Here is a 22,004-nt window from a genome sequence, read left to right as displayed (position 1 = left end):
CCCACTAAACTATTGAGAAGCACTGCATCTCTACAGCATCCGAACAGACGAGGAAAAAGAATCGCATGTATATATACCTGGACTTCAGACATGGTTACGGATATATTTTTAGGCTGGACGGAGAGCTCCACACACTGCCTCTGGTCAGACGCAAACCTCTGGGGCTCGCCGGCTCGTTCACATCGATCCTTGCGTGAGCAACTAAAACAGAAGCAGAGAATAAAGTCGGGTTATAAGGTAGCAGGCAGGAAATAAAACAAGGAGTTAAGGGAAAGTCAGGAAGACGGAGAGACGGAGGAAAAAGCTACGTGAGGGAGGCAGGAAACAAAGGACGTTAGCAACTGTTCCACCTAAATTACAATCGTTTTAAGATGACAAACATGCAGAGCCATCATACAGAAATGGGAGCAATAACCGAAGACAAACTGGCTAATAGCTTCCTGCAGCCATTACCACAGGCCTTTATATCATTACCTTATTGCCCCTGACATTTGTGCAAGAACTGCTAAGCTATATGAATATCCGGTTCCCCTCATCAATTCTGTTTACAACGCCACCAGTTCAAACTTCTGAGGAGATATACAGGCCATCATTAAAGCTTCCAATCCGCCATTAAGATGATACAATTCCTGCTCGCTCCGAGAACGCGGTCAGCGAGTTCCCCCATTTTTTTTTTCAAAACCGTCTCATTTGAGCAGGGATGAAAAGAAAAAAGAAGGAGATAGAATCTGAATATGGCTGCTGTTTTAGTATTTGCTGATCATTTTGCATTAGCTATCACTTCACCTTTTGCGCTAACAACAACTGCTCCCAGTGGCGAGAGAAAAGTGCTGATACGGCGCTCTTAATAATAAGCAAGAGGCAGAATTAATGTTAACTGCCTCCACCGTTTGCAGCACCCCCGCTTCACCCCTCCGTTCCCCGCCGTTTCGTTAGCAGTCGCTCGCATTCAGCAAGAAAAATCTGTCCCCGACGACACCCATGGCAGTTAGTGACGCACAAAAAAAAAGAACCTGCACAATAAAGACACATAGGAAGCGACACACAAGGGTTTGGACACATTTTCCTGGTTATGCTGCTGGTGTGTAAATGATTCAGTGTGTGTAACGCTGATCTATGTGTGTGTCTGCCTCAATTATACCTCGGGATTGAAACTACCACGGCCTCTAATACGATTCAAGCAAAAAGACCGAAATGAGCCTTATAAATAATTTGTCTATTAATTCTTCGCCCAAGTTTTGGCTGCAGGGGCTTCGGTCAGATTAGGTGAAGACTGCACGGTTGGAAACGAGCCGGTCGTGTTGGAAGACAAGGTCAGATCGTGTCCGAATATCTTGCGATTCACTTCTGTGATGAATAAGAGGAATTTGAAACGTGCCGCAATAAAAGCATGTGGTCTACAAAGATTTTTTTATGACAGAAAGACAGGGTGCTTATCATTATTTATTTATTTTTAAATCACTGTCGTCACAGAAAACAATGTAAAATACTATTTTAAGTAAAGTACTGTGTTATTACTACTTATATTATTGTTATTAGGTTGCTGTTTTTTTATCCTGAGAACAATATTTCATAGTATTCCTCCTGCTCCTGATTCTACAACCAATGATAACAATAAAAATAAACGCCAAATAAAAAATACGAATAGAAAAAAATTAACATTCGAAAAAATGACAAAAATAAAGAAAGGGAGAAAATAACATAATAATAAAAAAATTAAAATAATCAGTAATTTGCATTAACAAAAAATCAAATTAATCTTTTCTACCTTAAGCATGTCAAGGTAGAAACTAGTAGTTTCAAAAAGTATAGTCATTTCTATCTCCTAATGTTGCTTGTAGCTCTCATGTTTGTTGGAGAGCAGCAGAGGTTGTCATGGCAACCGCTGGTTCTTGAACGCTAGTGTACACACACACACACACAACAGCCAAACCCTTCGACTTCATAATCAAAGCATCAAACCAGTCCCGGAGTTTTAAGTGTCAATCATAGTCTTTCAATCATGTTACGAGAAAATTAGCTGGCAAAATAAATGATTCACAGTTTTGTTCATCTTATTCTAGATTTTATCGTTTTATTATCCAATATGTACAACATATAGTTCTGTTTGTCTCATTGCAAGGTGAGTCTATGAAAAATTGTTTTATTGTCTTTAATTATGAGTCGGAATTGCTTGTTCTTCCCATCATCCACCCTGACAACAATACGCATATTTTATTCTTAACAAGAACTTTATGCTTGTAATTAAAATGGAGAAGCCTTTGTTCAAAAAACTATATGAATACATATCCAAATTATCGTCGGATTCTGATGACTTCACAACGTTTTCCCGATCGTTTTTAAAAAAAGGTCTAGTTTGTGGAAAATCTAAATGGCGGAGAATTGGAGCCCTTCATCTAGTGTGGAAGAAAGCAAACAAAAGAATGATGAAGATGATGGATACGGTCGTCTCAGTGTGCACTAGATCCTTCAGAGTTCAAAGAGTTTCATTTTATTACTTCTTTTCTTGTTATTCTCCATCAATTTGTGCAGATAATTCACTGTAAAGTGGCGACATTCCTACCCAGAAATGTGTTGTATTCTCCGCACAACCCGTGTGTCTACATTGACTTTACATTTAAATAAGATGTGTATGTCTTGTGTAAACACACTTTTAAGAGAGAAAATGAGTTTGATGTTTACATGAACAATTCTGAACTGACTTATACACTACAGTTGTGCTCTTTATTATTATAAATAAGAAGGATCTGTCTCGCCTGCAGTTGATTCAGAACTCTGCAGCGAGAATTCTGACCCGCTCTAGTAGAAGAACTCACATTTCTCCGATCCTTAAAACTCTTCACTGGCTTCCAGTTTCTTTCAGGATCAACTTTAAAATTCTGGTTCTTACTTTCAGATCTATTCATGGTCAGGCTCCTCCTTACATCACTGATCTGATCCAGCCTTACACCCCAGCTCGGGCTCTGAGGTCTGTGGATCAGAATCTACTGATGGTTCCTGAACATCGGTTCAGGACCAGAGGAGAGAAATCCTTCCAAGCGGTTGCTCCTAAGCTTTGGAACGATCTTCCTCTCTCTTTGCGCTTGATGGATCTACTGACTCCTTTAAGAAACGTCTTAAGACCTTTTTATTTGTTCAGGCTTTTCCTTGATTTTCTGGAACTCCTGTTGTGTTATCAGTTTTTTCTTGATCTTTAAAGTATATAATTTATTGAGTATTGTTTTGATTGTTTAAGCGCTTTGTGACCCTGGTCTGGAAAAGCGCTATACAAATAAAAATTACTTACTTACTTACTTAATAGTCTGCTAGTAAAGCTTAAGTACACAACATTATCAACATATTTCCACAGCAGAACTTTCCTTCAAGCCATCGGTCACGCTGAGAACAGTTAAAAAGCCTGAAATAATGACAATAAATCACAGTTTTAGCGACATGTTCTGAGGATAGTTCAGTGCCGTTGACTGTCAGCTGGTTAACAAAAGGGCGAGAGCAGAAGTGCCAAAATCATTAGGATTCATCTCTTCTAGATTACTGTGGACGGAGACGGGCTTCATTGTGCGAGGTGAAGTGTGCTAATGTGCGAGCCGGGAGTGTGTGTGTGCGCTACTTACACGTTGTGGAGCACACACCATCCGCAGTGAGGGTCTCTGGAGCCCAGGCACTCTCCACACGTCGTGTACTGTTCACAGCTCTCCACTGGAACCCTCACCACCTGAGAAGAGAGAGGAGGGGGGGAAACGTTAGCAAAACCGGCTAAAATCTTTCTTTTTTAATCTCTGCAGGAAATACAATTAAAGCGTTTTGTCGTCTTTTGTGTGTGTGTGTGTGATCACAGGCAACCCTTGAGGAGTACACACAGTGTGTGTGTGTGTGGATGTTGTGTCTGGACACATTTTTGTGTTTCGCTGAAAGAATTCTGGTCCAGTGGTGTGTGACAGACTTCAGTGAAGCGTGCACAGGTGAGGCCACGCACTGCATGCTGGGACAGCTGACAGGTGGCCTGGCAGTGGCACCGTGATTGACAGGTGACCTCAAAAACCACTGGAAAGCAAAGACACACAAGGGAAAACCCTCTTGTTTTGCCCATGTGTAGTGTTGAGATGGAAGAGGTTTCAAATCCCGACGAAAAAGTACAGTAGATGCAGGTTACAAACGGTTGATTGATGAATATACTTTCAAACAGTGAAGGACCATGAACTCAATCCAAACAAATGCATAATAAAGTAAAGATTTCAATGAAATTTGAACCCGATTTCAGGTTATTTTCTTTGTTTTTCTCACAGATTTCACTTCAAATCCAGCAGCTCTGCAGCTCCACGGTGCAAAAACTAATTTTGTTCAATTATTAAGTAGCAGCTATAAAACTGTTCCTCCTCCATCACCGACTGTTGGTCCAACCTCGACACTGGACTTTCTTTGATTCTAAGGAGAAAGCCAAAGGATCCAAAAGTCAAACTCTCCTGCACTAAAAAGGTGAGAACAGATGGTTCACAGCACTGTCCCTGAGGAGCTCTAGCTTTTTCCACATCCTGAGACGTTCACGGGGAGATCAAGGGTGTTCCGAGTGTGCGACAGACACGAGATTGCTTGCATATGTGCGGACCCGCTGGTGTGCATCAAAGCCGACATGTCTGTTTGCACCTCTGCATGTACACATGTGGTGGACGCGTCAACACCGCCTTTAACTTCTCTGCACCGACGGGCTTAAAGTCGATGAGGATCGCGAGCCCTTTAATGACTTGTGTGTATGTTTCTCTCTGAAAGTGTTCGGTTGCCACCACAGGCGCGTTGAAAAACATGGTCCATTAAAGGAAACAGCTGAAGTATTTCACTGCGGTTCTTGATTATTCAGCACGACAGACTCTACAGTTGGTGTTTATTTCAGGAAGAGAGCGTTTGCATCAAAGCCTGGCGATCAAGTCCTTCACAGCCCTATTATGAATTCCTATTTTCAAAGAGTTGAATGCATGGTTACCATAGTGAAACCTTACTTTAGCATATACTGGAATGTAATGTCCGTCATAACACTCTTGAACACAAACTTAGAGCAACACAACTTCATGTTTAACATTGCAAAACTCTACCAAAGTAAATTCCTATTTAGTGGAACCCTTCTCTGTTGAATTCTGGTTTACTTTTTGTGAATAACATTCTGTTAGTGTCGCCACATTTTCAAAGATTCTAGGATTGTTATCGTCACTCCACTCAGTTAGAATGAAGCTTTTTTTTTTACTGAGGTCCGTAAAGTTTTGCAATTAAATTTAAAAAAGACTAAGATGGCGTGTGCTACATTTTCCATCCAACTAAACAGTATCGATCTACGAATCAATCAGCCATTTTGTAATTGTCCTTCCACTCTCAACAAGGAGTGAGGCCTCTTTTTGAAAACCAAACTCATCTCCTGATGTATAGCCAAAGTATGGACTCACCTAAAGTGCTTGTGTAGCATTGATGGTCACTCGTTTCCCTTTGATCAAATGATCGATTATCAATTCTAACAGATGGGCTGTGTTTCAACCCGACTTCTGCAACGCAGAAAACTACATTTAAAAAATCTAGAAATTCCAAAAAATGAACTCAGACAAGACACACATGTGAAGTAAAAACCATGTCAGGTGACTTCGTCTTAAATTCATCGAGACAAAGCTGTTTTCAGTTATTTCAGATTTGTTTGTTCAAGGTGTATTAAATAATAATAAGATAATCTAAAATCTAAATAATGATGAAAAAAGTATAATGATGTTCTGTTCTTTGTTAGTCTTTGTCTTTGTTATTTTTCTTTGATCTATGTTCTTTATCTTTATCTTTAGACTTAGATTGTATCATCTTGTTCTTTCCCTTTATTTCTCTTTGTTCTTGTTCTTATTTTATTTTTATTAAAAATTGCTGTATTTGCTGTGGCTAATTGGAAAAAAAAACAATTTCAAGTTCTACCATACCATACCAAAACATGTTTAAAAAACACATTGAATTAAAGTGCAGACTTTTGGCCTGTACTGCATACAAACATCCAAAATATTTTTGAATACTAATCACTGATAAAAAACACACAACTGGACCCTTAATATGCCTTCTAATCACAGGTGAACTAGCCCCAATAATCCCACCAACCAACTTAATAATAAACATTTGAGTAAGAAAAAAAAAAAGAGTTTATTCGTTAGCTTTAAGTTCTTTTAGAGACCAGAGCAGGATTAAACCGATGCGTTGTCGGCATCATCTCTGATGATTTATAAAAAAAAAAATCTCTTTGCATCTACCGATACAAAACCTTGTGCACATTCCATTTTTTCCCCGATGCCTATGGTCGTATAGCCGTGTTTGAATAAAGGCTGCAGATAAGGCGGAAGAAAGCCCAGGCCCACGACAAGAGATAAAGCCGTTTAGCTGCAAGATGGCGACGGGACGACAAAGGAATGCGGCGAAGAGAAATTAGACTTGAAGATGAGATCCCCCTCGTGAGCTTTAAGTACATTATTGATAAGAGACAGATGTGGCAGGATGGAATGACTTCTATCAGTGGAGCCGTTTAAAAAAAGAAGGATATGGCGGAAAGGCAGAGGGTTAGATGCATGTATTTGGAATTCACAGAGGAAGTACTGGACCCGGGACGTCCACTCCGAGGTTCTGTTTTAAAGATGGACACAGGCCACCCCCCCCCCACCCCCCCGACGCTCGACCCGGTACAGAGTTCGGTAGCGTTCAGGTTGGCCGACTGCCCGGAGAGAGAGCAAGATAGATGAAATGATGCAAACGAGTAATAGTCAGAACCGGAGAACGAGAGCGGGACGAGGCAATCTACGTGAAGTGCTTACTGGATAGATGAATGGAAGGCAAGAGGACTGTAATGGAAGACACACGCTCGGCGAATCAGCCGGGACATTGTGCTAAGTAGATATGATGGGGCGGCGGACAGCGGCGATGTGTCATTGTCAGAAAAAAAGTGCGAGGCAAAATTCCACGTTGAAAAAAAAAAAAAGATGAAAGGAGCAAGGAATGGGTTCAAAGTAAAGGGTTGATAACATGGGTGTGAATGAATAGGCTGATAATGGATGGAATGATGAGGGGGGGGGGGCAGGAATTTGATTGTACATCCAGTAAGAAGAAGGAAAACATCAAAGACTGTCTTTCAATGAGTTTATGATTGAACACGGAGCGAGAGAAGAAGAAGAAGAAGCAGGAGCCAGAAAAAGGCTGTTTCTCATATCATCACGGAGACCAACCCTCCACTCCATTAATCATCATGACTTTATTTAAGGACAATGGACCACATAAATCACACTTTCACCGGGGGTTTCTTGGTGGGCCGACATAACCTTATCACATCTCCGTGCGATGATAGATTTGGTCAATTGCTTAAAACTGTTCCCGCGCTAATCTCGGCGACGACACCGCGAGCGGGATTGGATGTGAGCGGCTGATTTGTGTTATGCATTTCGGGGGAAAGTCAAATTTGCAAAAGTCAAGTTTTGTCCTTTGCTATAAAAGGTACAAATCCGCACTTTGATCCAAAGCGAGTAGAAGCTCTGAAGCAGGAAACACAAATGACTGCTTGAAGTAGGCGTAGTTTGGTCAAAAAGACTTTTATAAACAACAATATGTCTAAAATAAATAAATAAATTGTACATTTCATTTGCCGATAATCTATTGATTACTCTGCGCTGGAGAGGCTTGGTCATGTGAAGAGGTAAACCACAGTATATCGACATAACCTGGGAAATATTACACCAGAAATCTATCACTTGAAATTTTTATTATGGGAAAGCAGCAGCTACTCTACTCAAGTCAGAGACAGAGGGCTTAGCTCTATTTTTCTTTAGAAATAAGAGGCAATATTTGCAATTACATGGCCTTAGATCAAGATCCTCACTTGCAGAGACGACACAAATTGAATCAATTATTATTATTATTGAATTTTGTATTAGGAATGAGTGTAACAAATTCCCCCACAATTACACTTTTGAGGTCAATTCTTTCAAGTTCCTTTGATAAACCAGGATATCATTCAAATATATATACATAAAAATTAATATCTAATTAAAATGCATAAAGATCAACACAATTCACAGTTCGACAAGAAGACAAAATCTATTTAATCGTTTCGGTTCGAGCAAGTAGTTACACAGTTAATGTAACATATTTGTCTTAATAAAGTGATTTGACAAGACGACCAGAAGGGGAAATAAATGGGATTCACATGTTAATTAACACCACCATATACAGATGAACTCGTGTGATAGTGTGGGTGTTGCAAATGGCTCGGCCAGATAAGTGGGCCGGCAAACACAAAAACACAGTAAAGCCGTCTTTATTAAACTCATCCTAACGAAGATGCGATCCTCTCAATGTACCACACCGCACCAGCCTCTTTCCATCTCCTTATTCAGTAGAAAATCCAGTGCTGTACCTCGATTCTCCAACCCCAGCTCTCCCCTACAGTCGCCCGCCGTCTCCCCCGACCATGTCGCAAATGCCATGACATCTCCTTTCTGCAGTAAACTTTCCACCTTTCCTCTCCGATCTGCTTTTACAGAGCGATTGCACCCACTTCTAAAAGTCTGGCTAACAGGCTTTGTGATGGTCACCCCAAAAAAACCCAGAGGACCTGTAAAGCTTTCAATGTGGCTTTTCATTGGTTGTTAAATCTAAACACATAAAAGGATCAGCAGTTGTTACCGCTTCTTTCTGCTGTAACATTCAAATAAAGAGAGTGCCGAGCCGAGGACAGAGGAGGAGGAAGACAGCTAATTGATACGAGAAAATTAAAGTGGGCTGGACTCTTCATGTTTAAGACTTATTCATGCAAAATGTTATGAAATAATCATCCAGTTTAATTCAACTCATGAATAGATTAAAATGATTCTCGTAAAGCAAAAACATAGGGCCACAATTCCTGGTACAAGAGGAAGCTAGTGTACAGCTGAAGGAAGATACCGTACGCCGCCCATCATAAATGTGCAGTGACCGTAATCTATGTTGTCGCTTTCTGCTCCGGAATAATAAGCATCAATCATAAATCTGATAAGAAAAACATGGCTGACCTGCCTCTGGTCATTTTTACGGCTTCTTTAGCCGTGGCACAGAAAAGGAATCTGTAAAACCCCTGATAGAATATTGGTTCTCTTACTGGTAAAGCCCAACGTGTTGAGCTACAAATGCTAAACTTTTGAATGAAAAGCATGAAAATTATCAATTGTAGCGTGAAATAGAGTCGATATAAGAAATAAAAGGAGTGTACAACTTGTGCACCATCAGGAGAACCAAATACGACCCCATAAATAACTAAAAGAATATAGCTATGATATAGTTTTCACAGCGAACGTTAGGACACTCTTCTGTGGCTGATATACATCTTATAAAAAAGTCCCCTCCATCAGTAAAAAAGGAAAATGGCCAACAGCATCAAAGCAATCTTATTTTCTCACCTTGAAAAAATTCCCTTCGTGTTTTTACGACATCTTGATTTATGGAGCTTTTTAATGACATTTTTAACTCCGCGAACCAAAGAAAATAAAGCATGTATTACTCATGTGCAGTAAAAGTTATGAGCCGCTTCAGGCATCAGGTATTAATATTCAACAAAGAAGAAGAAGAAAAATATGTGGGACAACTTTTTGAATTATTGGGAACATTATTTTGTTGAATAAATTGTCAAATTTACTATGGTTTTTGATTTAAATTAAAAAACAACAAATGGTCAAAGAATACATTCATGAGAGAGAAATGTAAATCAACTGTATAAACCTTTATTTAACAGTTTATTCGTCCAGTTGAATTCTCATCGATGCCATCACAGGATATTCGTACCGTCAGTCTCTGCGCCCTTAATCTAGTCTTTCATTTTCTTCCACTGATTGTCTTTTGTAAAACACTCTGAAGCCCATGGGAGGACAAAAGGCAAAAGAAACAGAGCGGAGTAAGAGTGAGGCTAGACTCAGATTCCGAAGCACTAAAAAACAAAGAGAAAAATAGCGAAGACGGATGGAGGGAGAGTGGAAAGAGCAGAGAGAGAAAGCGGTAAATGTGAGTAGCAAAGGTAGACAGGCCTGGAGGTCTTCTAATTAAGTGAGGATGGGAGAAGCATGCTGCCTGGTAAATGACTCTGTCACTTTAGTAAATGGACTTGGTGAGGAGTGAGGAGCAACACAGCTGGCATTTCCATTAGCATCGCCAAGTGACCCGCCGCCACATATATACGCAGGCCGAGGAAAGTCGGGGAGGAACACAGAACAAATGTTGCCTTTCTTTAATTGTTTGTGCAGGAATGGCGGAGTGCAGTGAATCCCAAGCTAAGGTGGAGGTGATTCCTGGAACGGGTGGACAATTTGGAGGATATTAAAGGTGGGAAAAAAGAAAAAAAAGGGATTCGATTGGAACAAATGTAAAGGTTGAATATGGTCATCAATCCTATTCACATCTCTGATGTGAAACTGTAAGCGTTGTGATTAAAATAACAATACTATTACAAAGTTACATACGTTTGAACATCTATATTTTATCTCCGCGTGGTAGAAATAATAGATAATTATTACAGTATTAGATAATCATCTAATTCCAAACAAACAAACGAGTTAATGTTGTTTTTGTTTAGTTTTCTTTTCTTTGAATATCTTTAGCATCAAATATAAAATGATTTAAAAATCTTCTACGCAGTACAAATGTGCTTTGATCCAGATTCCATTATCTGTCAGTATTATTTTGGGGTTAAATTGTGTGTGTGTGTGCAACAGCGAATCAGCTTTAACTTCTCTAAAACGTTATTGACAGATGTGTCCGCATGAATTTCTCTCTTTTTTTTAAAACGTTAATGAAGACTGTCGTACAAGAAGAGAAGCTGAAATGAAGCACCAAAATCCAGCTGAATTTTTGATGCATCCTTGGATGAAATATTAATCTACAATGAAAAAGATTGTTTTTAGCAAGTGATATGATTATAAAAATGTATTTGTTGCTTTTTTTAATTCACAAAACAACAGGAATGTTTTGAGCTTCAATACAGCAAAATGAATGAGTTGACTTGAACATTATCTTTTTAAATAAATACTACATTACGTAGCTTATCACAGAAGTGAGTGGCCACAGCAATAATAGTAAATGAAATTAAAAGAGTTATTCATTGAATTTATTTGACAGCTAGTCGACAAAAAACATGCTCGATTGGTTTGGTCCGTTTCTACTTTTGACAATATCTACAAGTAGAGAAATCAAGACGAACAACTTGCTCCTCTTACCTCTTCTACATTTTACTGTCTGGATCTGACACGCATGAGTGACACTTCATTGTTCACATCATCCAGACTAAAGAGCAAAAAAAACGGGATGTGCCACGATGAGCGGCATCTGGGGGCCACGGCAGCTGTTGATTGGCCCTCACTTCATGACAATCATTCAGCGACATCTTTAGGCGTGCCGTATCCATGTCACGCAACAAGAGAACCAATTGTTTGTCGGTTTCGGAGAGCGATGGAGGGAGAAAGAAAAAAAAAAGAAAAAAAGAAGTTGATGGCGGAGATAGCAGAAAAGAAAAAACCATTAACATCCCGATCCATCTCACGTTCTCTGCTAACCCTATCAGTCTGCTCCATCACGGCATCCTCTGGGAAACGACAGCAGAGTAAAACAGAAAGAGATGAGAGAAAGACGGAGCTATCCAGTGACAGCTAAACTTCCATTAGGACTGATGGTATCACGCTTAAGACAAGTATCTGGGAACACTTTTTGTGACGGGTCCGTGCACACACTCAATCAGCATTACACTTATTTGAAGAAAAGAGTACTCGAAAAAAAAAGGATTTCACAGAAAAGTGGACCATTTTCAAGTGTAAAGTAGACAAAAAGCGGCAAGTACTACAAAATACATCAGACGTTCAGGTTTGGTCGCGTCTTTAAACATGTTGTGCCGAAGAAGGGAATAAGTACTTGTGTGACTTTAAGTAAATGTAAGGGCCACGATTACCATAAATGTGTACATGTTCCAGGAGAAGTGGAACTGGAGCTGAAAAGGGTTCTATATTGGTTTGAACTGTTGTAATTGAATGTCATATACTTGCTCGTCTACCACTTCAACCCCACTTTCACCGGCGCCTCCCATTCTTGTCACTGTACCTCCTCGCTCCGCTGAGCCCCGGCCCATTAACATTTGCATAACAATGACCGCCATATTGTTCTCGGTGTGTGTGTGTGTGCAGCCAACGCTTGAACGTATATTTATGTGACCCGTATGTGTTTGTGTGTGTGTGTGTGTGCAATGTAGTCAAGAACCAATCCTGGACATCTAGTGGCAGATATTGAGAAATAAATAGAATTAAAAAATGTATATTCAAAAACAAACGGAGCCTTTACTTTTGACTAAAAAGTTTGTGTGTATTTTAGTAACTTTTAGTGTATGTTTTTGTAATTAGTAAACAAACCTTTGCCACTTTTTAAATAAATAAATAGTATTATTTATTTATATGCCATTTTATAGCAATGTCTGTTCTTTTATTTTAATCCATCGTGTTTTATTCCCCCTTTCTTTTCATTTCAAACAATTTTTATTGCTTTTATATTCTGTATTCTGTATTAATAACAAATGTCAGTGTGCGTTTACAACACCAGCAACACATATTTCTGATTCAGGTTTTGATTTTGAGATAAAATAACACTTCTAAAATAATTTAATCTATATATCTATTATGAATTAATTATGAATGCATAAAATAAAAATATCCATGTTTTATTTCCAATTGTTATTAAATATTATTGTTATTTCATAGATCGTTTTTGGTTCACACGTATTCAATTAAGTGTGTGTAAAATTAAACGTAGAATTAATTAACATGCAAAAATACAGCGCGTTTGTTCACTTTTGTGACGCAATTAAACGTCTGGCCACTAGATGGCCTTTTTCATCGTATCTTCCGCAGCTTAAAGGAACAGTCTTCTCAACAAGCAGTTAGGACTTCATCAAGCATCACAATATATGGTGTTGTTGTCCCAGATTGTCAGTAATACACACTCCCCTACGATCCATCTATAAGTACATGTATCACTACTTAAAACTGGAAGAAAATGGCTCTAAAAATCCAAGTAAATCATTTTCCCCACATCGACAGCGACTCCCGGGATGATGAAGGAGCGCCTGAGCCCACGATCGCATGTTTAACCAGTGGATTTTGCGCTCGTTAACTTCGGGACATCCGCAGCCGGAGTTTGATGAATTAGGAAAATTAATCTTTGAGCCACTTAGAAGTGAGTGATTAGCAGCAGCTAGTTCAGCAAGTGTCAATCTTGATGGATACAACCAGCTGCTGATTATGCATGTTGATGTCAGGCTGTGCTAATGTGTTTGCTAACGAGATTGGCAGCAAACCAGTAATACGTGAATGTAAACAGATCAGCACACTCGCAGACATGCAAACAGAATCTGACGCGCGCACACACACACACACACACACACACACACAGAAGACTCTGATGGATGCCGAGTATTTCCAGAAAGAAAATGTTTCTCTACGACGCTTTGATGACGACAACCGCTTGCAGGGAAGAGTCTAAACCAACTGCTCGTTCATGGCTTCACCAGCGAGTGTGTGAGTCTGTGAATGTGAGTCAGTGTCAGTTCCTGTGAAGCAAGTTGAGAAAATGTCGCTGTGGAAAATGACCAGATCACTGCAAAAATGGCATTTAGAAAAACTCCAAAAAGGGTAGATTTACTGACAAAATGGTTCACGCAGCCATTTTCATTTTGGCCAAAAATATTAGTGGAAATACAATAAATACGGATAACAGCGCTTGATGGATCTACTGACTCCTTTAAGAAACATCTTAAGACGTTTTTATTTGTTCAGGCTTTTACTTGATTTTCTGGAACTCCTGTTGTGTTATCAGTTTTATCTTGCTCTTTAAAGTATATACTTTATTGAATATTGTTTGGATTGTTTAAGCGCTTTGTGACCCTGGTCTGGAAAAGCGCTATACAAATAAAAATTACTTGCTTAATTACTTACATATTATGAACATTAGATGCAAAGGTTTGAATAAAATGTATGTATTTATATCATTATAAATTGCCACAGAGTAAGTCGAATAAAAAAAGAAAATAAAAAACTTTTTTTTAAATAATCCCCAAGCGTGCAACATATAAAAGTTACAACAGTTTTTTTTAATAAAACATATACTTTTACCCAGACTGTTAGTGTGTTGCAACTGTGTCAAAAGATAAGATTAAAATTTAAATTAAGATTTAAAAATTGCTGTATTTTCAAAAAAACACAAAAACATTTTGATTATTTTTTATGAAAAATTGCTGTATTTGCTGTGGATAATTTGAAAAAATACAATTTCAATAAAGTTCTACCTAACCTACCTTACCTAAGATAAGGAAGGAAAGGATGAAGCAGTATTTATAAGGATTATGTACAGTATTGACAAGAAGAATCAGGTGATACGATATGAATCACGATAAAAGGTCCACGATACGATACATTGCCAAAATGTAGAAACAATGATATATTGAGTTTCTTTTAAATAACTTCATTGCCGGGAAAAAACTTTTGATCAAACACACAATGATGTCACATCACTAAATCCAAACAGAGGGATCTGTATTTTTAGTCAATATTTATACGTTATAGATATGGTATTGTGAAAAAAAAACAATTGTGTTTATCATATTATTAACAATAAAAGAATAACTACTGACTGTATCACAGATCATAGCCATATTTCGTAACACAAACTAGCATTAGCTTGTTTGTCATTTCCGATAAAACTGACAGCTTTTTCCCCATTGCAACGACTGTGTTCTGTCAGTATTCATTTGGGGGTGAAATTGTCAATTCAGTAACATTGCAATTTGCCAATATCTGAACATCTGAAAAAAAAAAGGATAACGTAAGAAGAAAATGGCAGTTTTAAAAATACAGGTGTTTCCATCAACAGTGTTTATCGTAACTATTTTTCGATTCTGAACCCTCCGACGGGGTGATGGAAAACCCAACCTAGCGAAGCCTGAGGGTCACATGAAGTACTTCGTCTCGTAAAAAACTATTCCGTCCAATCCATCAAAAGCATCCGGAGTTCCTCTTATCTGATTACAAAACTCTCAAGATCACCCCCATTACGGCTCTTCCCACACCACGGGGGATGAATATTCATGCTCGCAGCAATTAGCCGGCAGCGAACACCACAACACTCGCACGAGCACGAGTGCAATCAAAAGCAAACGGCGGAGTGCAACCGTGTGGAGCAGCTGCTGGATTTAATTCAGTTGGATCTTCCTGCGAGGAGTCCGGAGATGATTTGAGGATTGATGCCTTCAAATTGAATCCGACCAATGAGACTAAAGCGTCCTTTTTGCAATTGTGTTAAGAATTTGAGAAAGTAGCAGCTCTGAACTACATATTTATAAGCGTGTGTGTCCTTGTATTGCATCACACACACGAAACTCATGTTTAAAACAAGACGTGAGGAATAACGGTGAGGTTTTTTTTTTTACTAGGTATGCTAGCACCCCTCATATTTTAAAGATGGCTGACATCTTTGCTTTCCAAGATACAGGTTCTTGTAACTTGCTGCAGTGGATTCTTTCAACATAAATCATCAACATTTGAAAATCAGTTGAAATAATCAGGTGACAGATACTATATAGATCTATATCTGCTTTCAAATCATTTATTATTTTATATAGATTAAGTGAGAGTAAAATATATATATTTATTAGAATTAAAATGCAACTATTCGCAGTGTTTGTTCCATAATGCAATAATACAAATGGCCAATGGATGCCAAAGCAGTTATTACTAATCCTGTGAGATCCTGGCGATGACTGAGGACGAGAGGATACAGTCGACTTTAGAGAGCATATTTTGACTTTCACTTCCATTAGCTCAACAAGAGAAAGGAACGACAACAAGATGTCACAAAATGATATGATGATATATCTTTCTATAATGAATTATGCAAGTGTATTGAAAAAAATCGTACCATGAGCAGAATATGTCGTATCAAATCGCATGGTGGGATAAATGTATTGCTAAAAGTACTATATAAATAAAAACTACTTACTTACTACACATTTACATATGTTGCATAATCCTAATCCAGTACAAACTCGATATTTATCTTGACTACATGGATGGACCCCCCAAAAAAGATACAAATTTACCTCCAAAATCTTTTGGTTTTTGTACATTTATAGCATATTCTTTCCGAATATCCGAAAAATACGACTCATTCCAAATCCATGAAAACAAAAAAAAAAGGTGAATATTATTCTCAGAATATTTTATAATTAATCTCAGTAATCGCTGTCTGAGCAACTATTCCAAAAAACGTATTCGAAGCAGCAGCTGGTCGTGAGGAAACGGCCTGTAAACCAAAAGAGACAAGTCCACCTCAGCCTTTTAATAATTCCAATCTTTCATTATCGTAACATTCCTTCTCACGACACAGAGACGTTCTGGCGTGAACACACCGGGCGGCCCCTCATCTCCCCTTGATAATAATGACAGTGATGCATCTCGCCGGAGCAGAAGGAGTCATAAATCACCGGCCTTCACCCCTCCATCCCACTCGGAGCTTCTCGTATTCAAATGTACATGCGAGTGTTGGGGGGTGGGGGGGGTGACGCGGGGGCACGCATCAGTGGATATGTCCAGTGACACCTTAATGTGCTTGGCTTGTCTAAAGAAACCCCTGTGGGCAACCAGCCACGCATGAACAACACACCAGGTCCACGAGTGCTTCGACTTCAATGAAACACAGCAAAACAGAAGCTGGCGTCCCCGAAGAAAGCTGGAACAGGAGGAACGTAAGAGACAAAAAGCACCCGGGACAACGGAAAATTGTTTTTATCTTTTGAGGCTGAGCGTGCCTGAGAGCTCACAACATTCAGCCATCACACCCGTGCTCGGTCGCTGCCACTCTAACAAACCAGATTTTATCCACTGCTTCATGCATCCGATAGATATCATGTTATCTTCAGAGCAGACCTGGACATTAAATGGTTCAGCCTGACCTTCAATTTAGATTAAAAGTTTACCGCTTTTTTACCAGATTAGTCGTTTCTCTTTTGTATCCCTAGAGAAACATCTACATGTTGCGCTGTGGCAGTTTTAATGCAACCCTTACGAGGAGTACATAAAATAATGATGTGTTTTTTCCATTTACTCTTTGTGAAAAAACACATTTTTAAAATCGAAATAAATAATTTGATATCTTCATGATTCTTCATACTTTTTTATGACTTGTATTTAAGCAAAATTATTAGCAATCAAATAATGTTACAACCTTTTATTGTAATGTCACGTTATAGTTACACTTTTTTGTGAAACATCTTAAGACGTTTTTATTTGTTCAGGCTTTTCCTTGATTTTCTGGAACTCCTGTTGTGTTATCAGTTTTATCTTGACCTTTAAAGTATATACTTTATTGAATATTGTTTTGATTGTTTAAGCGCTTTGTGACCCTGGTCTGGAAAAGCGCTATATAAATAAAAATTACTTACTTACTTAAACATTTTACCCATTTTTATTCTGTCCTTGTTACTTCATTATTTTCTCCCTCATAATATTAATGTCATTTTTCATTCCCTCCTCTTTCCTTTGTCTTGACGGCCCCTTAGAGCAGTGATGTGGCCCCTTGGGATATTCGTTTGCGCACCCCTAACATCCTCCCTCATTTGCAATTGTAGCTTCCATAAATGGGCCATCATTTTCTTTTAGAGACTGTATCTCTTAATATTTGACCTCAGGTTTTGAAGTCAAACTCATAAAAAAATCAAGGAAGTTTTCACAAAAACAGGAGGAGTCGGCCCCTCACATATGTGGCAATAGGAGGATTGTCTAAAACATGAGGAATGGGATCAGAAAAAAGAAAGTAAAGAGGCAGAAACTCAATTTGGGCTTAGTGGGAAACGTGGGAATGGGTTTCAGTGCGTATAGTCGGGGCGGATTTAAAAAAAGCAGGGGTGGTTGGTACAGAGGGCAGATGAAGGGCGAGGGATAAAAACGAGGGTAAGATGGAGGGCAAGAAAAGAAAAATTGCCCCCTCTAGGCATAAGCACTGGAAAGGGGGGGCGGTTAGATAGCAGGACTGGCACCACTGCTCAAGTAAAGCATGTTAAGTATTGATGATCATCAACACTCAGATGTGAGAAAAGAAGCTTCTAAAAAAGGGCAATAATTGAAGGATACACCGAGGCTGGATGTCCTTGAATGTGGGCTTGCTTGGTACATAGGGCGTTGTTAGATGGGCGAGTGTGTGGCAAGAAGGCAAGTGGATGTTTTTACACTCTTTGCTCTTCGCTGTGATTATGTAGAAGATTATTATAGAAGGTTATTGTAGAAGAGGCCACCCAGTTGCACACATGACTCTTTCAAGAAACATCTTAAGGCTGGAGTTTCTGGAACTCCTGTTGTGTTATCAGTTTTATCTTGATCTTTAAAGTATATATTTTATTGAATATTGTTAGATTGTTTAAGTGCTTTGTGACCCTGGTCTGGAAAAGTGCTATACAAATAAAAATGACTTACTTACTTACATACACATCCCAAGTTCAGCCACACTTTATAAGGTAAGGTAAAACTTTATTGATCCCTCAGGAGAAATTGTTTTTTTCCAATAGCCACAGAAAATACAGCAATTTTTCATAAAAAATAAATCGAAATAAAATAAGAACAAGAACATAAAGAGAAAGAACAAGATGAGACAATCTAAGTCTAAAGATAAAGATAAAGAACATAGATCAAAGAAAAATAATGAAGACAAAAGGATACAAAGACTAACATAGAACAGAACATCCAGATACTTTCACTCCACTCCTGCCCCCGAACTCAGAATTGTACAATTGAATAGCCCGAGATGATATATATAAGTAAGTAAGTAAGTAAGTAAGTCATTTTTATTTGTATAGCGCTTTTCCAGACCAGGGTCACAAAGCGCTTAAACAATCAAAACAATATTCAATAAAGTATATACTTTAAAGATCAAGATAAAACTGATAACACAACAGGAGTTCCAGAAAATCAAGGAAAAGCCTGAACAAATAAAAACGTCTTAAGATGTTTCTTAAACATGATAATAGTGCACAATATCATTGATGTTGTCATATATTTGCACCACAGATTCACGAAGTAAAACACTGTCGTGGTCCCGGTATAAATTAACAATATACCTGCCGAGTATTTTAATCCATGAAGTGCAGCACTTCCAGTTGTAACCGAGGACTTGTGAACCTGCCCCGAAACATGTTCCCAAAAAAAAAAAAAAAACAGACCTCGGACCAGCTCTTCTTAATCGGACAGCCGCTTTCCCCGAGCCGGTCTTGGATCTATTAAACACGAGCGTGTTCCCATCATGCTCCCTCAATCTCTGCTTCCTTCGCTCAGCGCACTAATGAGACAGAAAAACGAGGCGAGCAGCTGGGCCTGGGGAGCCACAGAGAAGCGACACGCTCACCTCCGCCTCTGCTTCCCAACACACCCCCTCACCATCCCCCCCTAGTCCACCTCTGCCGCCCCCCCCCGCTGTCGAACCATCAAAGTAGAGCCGGCTCTTGCCAGCGGTGGAGCTGGTAATGACCACGGGCGCATGTACACACTCCACATGTGACCTATAACGCACTCTGGATGTCGGCGTTCTTGTAATGTCTTGATTATTAGACGACCGTCGACGTTGTGCGGTTGCCGACCGCGGTCGTGTTTTGCAAGGCAATTACGTTCGGCGAGGTTGTGTCATGAGCGGGATTAGAACATTTAACCAAAGACTATTAAGGGGCAGAGTTTGTTACGGGAATTGTTTATCGACCACCGCGGACGAAATTATTGTTGCAATCATCTACGATAGTCCTGGATGTTTGAGTCTTTAGCATGATATTTGTGACTGGAGGCAAGTTGTTCGCCTCAGGTCGGCGATCATGAAGACACTTTTGTTATCATGAGAAAATGTATACACTCACAAAGAGGCAATATTTAATACTATCTTTATATTTTCCTTTACAATCTTGAACTCGGATGCCTTTAAAATGTGTTTTATATATTGAAAGAAATCTGATTAAACCTAATTTAAGAATTCCGTTTTAGTTGTTATGCTTTATCAATTTCTCCCATCATTTTTTTGTCCTGATGGCCCCTTATAACAGTCACAGTATAATATGTGGCCCCTGAGAAAATTTAATGGCCCATCCTTATGGCTTAAGATTAGTTAAATTCAAGACATTTGAATACCCTTACCTTACCATTTGAAATTAAATTTTAGACCCAAAAATATTTGTTTTTAATACTCATCAAATATGTTATATATTATAATTGTATATTGTTCAGTTATTTTTATTTCAAATACAAACACTAATACTATTTTATCCGTTAAGAAAAACTCATACTGTCAATTAAATGTACACTTCCCCATGTTTCCCAAAGCAAACATGTCAGGCCTTGTTTTAAATCGATGAAAAATATTTACCTTATTAAGGATTTTACTTTAGAAATAGTACCTACAAATTGTGTTTGAATAAACAAAGTAAAAATTGAATTGCACTATTAATTTTAACAGACTTTTGTCTGGGTCTGTCAGTATAATTTTGGGCCTAAATTGTGTGCGTTTGTGTGTGTGAGTGTTTGCAGTTCTAGTTTAAGAGAGGAGACACAGATTTTTTAAACGTTAAAACAAGACTTTTTATCAGTGAAAACCTAAATGAGGCAAAAAAAAAGAGGTCCTTTTCTAATGACCTTTGCATCAGTTTGGAAAACGATTTAATGCTGCGACTCACCTGTCTGTCCGTCATCATGTACAGGTGCTGCTGGTCGGGGCTGAAAAGCATGTCCCTCAGTAAAGGATGGCCTCCCTCGCTCAACGTCACCTTCTCGTACAGAACTGCCGGACGGTTGGGACTCACGGAGTTGACCAGGATCTGGAAATAGAACGGAGAAAAATGCATTTTTAGACTCGAGTTGTCTTGTAAAACTGAAGCTCTGGGTCTGATGGGTTTAACGCCTGAACCGTCTCTCCTATATGGCAAATCTTTCTTGGCTAGTTATAGCAAAAGTTAACACGTCACATTCAGAATGATTAAAAGATGGTGTCTGTCTGGGAAAAGTTGTCAAAACAAACAACGGCTTCACCCTCAGACAGATGTACATGGAGAGGAGGAGGAGGAGGAGGCGGAACACACCCAACGACAATAAGAAAATCAATTTACCATCTCAACAGAGAGAGAAAACACAGGCACAACAATCATATTATCTCTACACGCGAATAAGCTCCTAACGCTGTGATGAAGAACTGCGGATGAAAAAGAAATATGGATCTTATTATGTGGATAATAGGTCTGTAAATATTAGATATATTTCATTTACAGATGGCTGGCATCCAGACAAAAAGCAATCACACGCACTTATTATGGCCTTTATCATTATTAAAGCGATAAACCTTTTCAACCAGGGGATGATAATATGTAACCTTGAGATGAATCGGAAACTTAAGTGAGAGACAAACAGTTGCAGGTGAGAAAGACGTTAACGGAAAGGAAGGGAAAAAATATAGAGTTGTGACCACATGAGAGCCGGATTATATATTGAATTCAGGGTCTCTAGGTGGATGTTTTGATTGATAGACAGGATAGATGTGCAACATCATCGAATCAAATCAAACCAGTCTCCTCTTGCCTGGAAGTGAACGCTTACAATCTAATAAGCAACATAACAGAAGGCAGACACACAAGTTTAGACCTGGAGGTCAGTGCTTGGAAATGTAGGATTCGGAGCACATTGGTTAAAAGCTTTACTGTACAGTTTTTATACCGTATACACATTTACATATATTTAAATATGAAAAACGTTATTGTGGGGGACGATTTAAATCGTAATAAGAAGTAAACCGCCTCTAGCTAAAATCTAGAAATAACTTTCTTTAATGCAGTTTTCGACTGAAAATACGAATCAACAGAGAAAGTAGTTTAGTGCTCGTATTTGTATTAAACATCTCAGGGTTGATTTAATAATGCTTTTACAGAATCTCAATTATGT

The 22,004-nt window shown here is 38.8% G+C and overlaps 1 protein-coding gene across 2 annotated transcripts in view; it reads right to left on the bottom strand.

The window, feature by feature from the left end:
* Positions 1-22,004, bottom strand: part of plxna1b (plexin A1b) — a 182,102-nt gene that overhangs the window by 84,326 nt on the left and 75,772 nt on the right. For both annotated transcript variants that reach the window (XM_087801302.1, XM_087801303.1), the window contains exons 4-6: positions 20,750-20,890; positions 3,612-3,712; positions 78-201 (exon numbers count right to left, since the gene is read on the bottom strand). In XM_087801302.1, the coding sequence (XP_087657428.1) occupies positions 78-201; positions 3,612-3,712; positions 20,750-20,890 (366 nt within the window). The remainder of the gene's footprint in view (positions 1-77; positions 202-3,611; positions 3,713-20,749; positions 20,891-22,004) is intronic.

This window comes from Callionymus lyra, chromosome 10 (genome assembly GCF_982586985.1).
Source record: "Callionymus lyra chromosome 10, fCalLyr1.hap1.1, whole genome shotgun sequence".
Taxonomy (NCBI): Eukaryota; Metazoa; Chordata; class Actinopteri; order Syngnathiformes; family Callionymidae; genus Callionymus; species Callionymus lyra.
The sequence above is the reverse complement of the archived record's forward strand: the minus strand, read 5'-3'. Positions and strand labels throughout refer to the sequence as shown.